The 3,413-nt window shown below is 37.7% G+C and overlaps 1 protein-coding gene across 2 annotated transcripts; it reads left to right on the forward strand.

The window, feature by feature from the left end:
* Positions 1-1,044: 1,044 nt before the first annotated feature.
* LOC129768840 (protein transport protein Sec61 subunit gamma) lies at positions 1,045-2,121 on the forward strand. 2 transcript variants are annotated; one of them, XM_055770763.1, is made up of 2 exons: positions 1,045-1,108; positions 1,669-2,121. In XM_055770763.1, the coding sequence occupies exons 1-2, from the start codon at positions 1,098-1,100 to the stop codon at positions 1,898-1,900; spliced, it is 243 nt and encodes an 80-aa protein (XP_055626738.1). In that variant the 5' UTR covers positions 1,045-1,097; the 3' UTR covers positions 1,901-2,121. The 2 variants fall into 2 exon arrangements, with proteins under 2 accessions (XP_055626738.1, XP_055626739.1); XM_055770764.1 differs by lacking the exon at positions 1,045-1,108 and adding an exon at positions 1,115-1,252.
* Positions 2,122-3,413: the final 1,292 nt, after the last annotated feature.

A 3,413-nucleotide genomic window follows, 5' to 3' on the forward strand; every position in this document is an offset into this window, starting at 1 on the left:
ACAGAATATTTATTTGATAGAGAAAAGAAAATTTTCATTGATAATTTTCATTTCGAAAACGTGTTAATTTCTTCCACGGATGTGAGTGCAAGATTTGCTGCACTCCTACAAATTGTCTTAAGCGTCTTCCTTTCTGTGAATCATTGTACATATCCAGTTACTCTGGTATTCTCTGAAGGTTCACGCATTAGTATTAGTGAATAAGCAGCAACATATTTTGTGCAGTAACATCGTAATTCTGCGAACTCTTTTCATTTGTGTGCGTAATTTTGGTGTAATATATAAAAATTGAATCATACCTATTAAATTGGAGATCATAATAATACTTTAGGAAAGTAATGACGATGTAATTTTGTTGTGAGATATAAAAATTCAAGCATACCTGTTAAACTAAATACCATAACAATATTGTAGGAAAGTAATGACAAAGGAAATCATTGTGTAGGGTTGAGGAATTATGATAATGTGGATTGAAGTGAATCTCGAATGAATATCATTACTGGTAATGTCAGTACGGATGATCGCGTAAGAGCCGCTTAACCACCTTTGCTAACAAGTCAATCTTCTCATTGTATATTTTCAAGGAAGCACAGCGTTTGCTTCTGCGGATCCGCTGAATGACTAGTTTTGTCAAAGCTTAGACCATCCGTCCTAATGTAAAAGGATCCAACAGGTCGTGAAGCGTCAGGCTGCCTAACGTCCATTTAAAGTGGTAACGTCCACACCTCTCACGCAGAGATCACGAGTTCAATTCTCACTCCTGATATTCTTCCAAAAATGGAAGTAGAAGTGACGAATCAGCCGAAATGTGTTGAAAGTCACTATAATAGAGGAAAAAAATGGATAAAAAATATGAAGATTGTGGGATGTGTTGAGAGAACCCATCAGTAACAATACTCGACATAAGAAAAAATTAAAATATTCGAAATAATTATTTTCTAATGCAAGATAACTTTATCGTGACCATTTATACACCTCACCCACTATCCATTCGTCACCAGACGTCTGACAGCTAATGTGTCGGCGGCCATTTTACCCGATGACGTTGCATCGGTTTTCTTTGCGTTCATTCGACGTGGAATCAGCACTGACAATTAATGTTCGCTAGGTAAGCACTGCACGGAACAAACGGGATTGTTCACTTCACTTTTATCCTGGCGGCAACGTAGTTTCGTTGATCTCGAAAGAAAAATCTGCGATTCCCGTGCAATTAGTGTAAATTTGTGTGTTTCACCGTTAATAACGTTAAATAGTGAGTGTTTTGTAGCTTTACGATTTTCTGCGCATTGGAAAGTTTATTTCTATATCAATTTCACGTTTCAAATCTTTGTGAATCTCGTGAATAGGATTGTTTCTCCCCGTTGAGAAATAATTTCTCTAGCTGAACAATTCAATTCAATTGGATTATAACCGATATTATTAAATTTTCTATGAACCATAAATTTCGTAAATGATTTCAAACAATAATTCAGTAATTCTTCATTAGTGTTGTTCCGCTTTCACTGCCACATCCATGAACCGTGCGCGGTGAAAATTAGACCACTTATAGATAGATACAAATTAAAGGATCGCTTAGTGTCATGAAAACTAATACTAAATCAAAAACATATTTTATGACAAGGCTATTTCTAAATAAAACAACTAACCGTGTACTTTCTTCTATTCCAGTATAAACCCCATCGAGAACATAAAAATGGACCAGATTGCCAAGATCTACGAGCCAGGCCGTTCGTTCGCCAAGGACTCGATCAGGCTGATCAAACGGTGCACCAAGCCCGATCGGCGTGAGTTCCAGAAGATTGCGATCGCCACCGCCATTGGTTTCTGCATTATGGGATTCATCGGTTTCTTCGTAAAACTGATACACATCCCTATCAACAACATCATCGTTGGATCATAAATACCATCCCGCGGCTGTCGGAGGGAAGGCTTGAAAGGTTGCCACTCGAGCGCAGCAGGGTGGATAATAAAAGCATTGATTCATTCGTCTTATACATCTATAAGATAGTTTCTCTTTAGTGTTTAATCGTACGTAAGAATGGTGTTTGTCGATGTGTTTAGACTGAAGCAAACGAGAGAAAAATAATAATATAACTTATTGTTTGACTATACACAGTTCAAGTTTCATTGTTTGCTGTTCTGCTGAGAAAGACCATGAAACTAAGTGACTGATCTAATTTGATTAGAGTCAATAAGATTCGATCTACGATTCTATGTTCTCGGGATCATCCTATGTCTAATCCAGATCCAGATACAATGGTTATTATAACTCGGAAGCTCGTCTATTCTTCTTCTTTCGCAGTATACTACACACTGTAGTATGTAGTACAAATTTTAGCAGATGATTAGTTCTTTCCATTTCAGCAACAGCAGCAGTAGTTTTTACATCTTGGGGAAGAGGAAATAAAATGCAGCGGCTCAGTAAAACATCTAGGCGTAATCCTAGATGCTAAACTAAACTGGAACGCGCATTAAGATTTAATCATCAGTAAGCCTAGCTACTAAAAAGCTAAAACTCTAACGACTGACATGTGTTGCTATTACTGGAGCAATGCGAAGTATATCCTCAATGGCATTAGAGGCTCTCATTTACATGTTACCCTTAAACCAACATGTTCTATAAGGGTGGGTTTAGACTGATATATTCATGTGAAGAAATATGATGAGATTTATAGAAATCGTATCAACCGTTTACACTAGCGTGAATTTCTGTAATGAATATATTCATATTTTCGGTGGATTTATTCACCTGAAGTAGAACTGCATCCAACCTTACATATGCTGAATTTATTCAAGTTATATATACAGTAGAACCCCGGTTATCCGCGGAATAGTCTGGCTAGCTCGTCGCGAATAAGGAAAATCGCGGAATACGCAATAAAGGACTAAAAATGAGTGCGAAACACGAAAAAAGATATTTCAGCATGGAAACTATGTTTTATCAATACAGAAATCATTAGACTATCCATCTACAAGGTCGTGTACACCAGTGGTCAGATAATGTGAAAGCCATGACCAAAACAAAGGTACATGAAACTACCACTCACTGACAAATTCCGGGAAGGCCTGTGGATTTAATATGGAACTCGCTGTCGCGCATAATCCGCACGGATAATCGGGGTTCCACTGTACCTCGAATAAGCGTATTATATTTATTCTCACCCGTTTACACCTATTTTCACGTGAATAAATCCATCTATAGCTATAGATCTCCTTAATGTAAACCCGTCATAAGGCTAAGAAATGCGCTCTTCATACTCCTATACTCGCGCATTGGTCTGTCAGACCGAGAAATCAATAATTCGTTCATTTCTCAAAAAATATCAACACTGCGACTTTGCGATTCTCTCTAGCTTCGTTATTCGTCGTTCGTGATCGTTTAGCGTATCGTATGTGTTGGCACAAAGGGGACG

The sequence above is a fragment of the Toxorhynchites rutilus genome, chromosome 2, assembly GCF_029784135.1.
Source record: "Toxorhynchites rutilus septentrionalis strain SRP chromosome 2, ASM2978413v1, whole genome shotgun sequence".
NCBI lineage: Eukaryota > Metazoa > Arthropoda > Insecta > Diptera > Culicidae > Toxorhynchites > Toxorhynchites rutilus.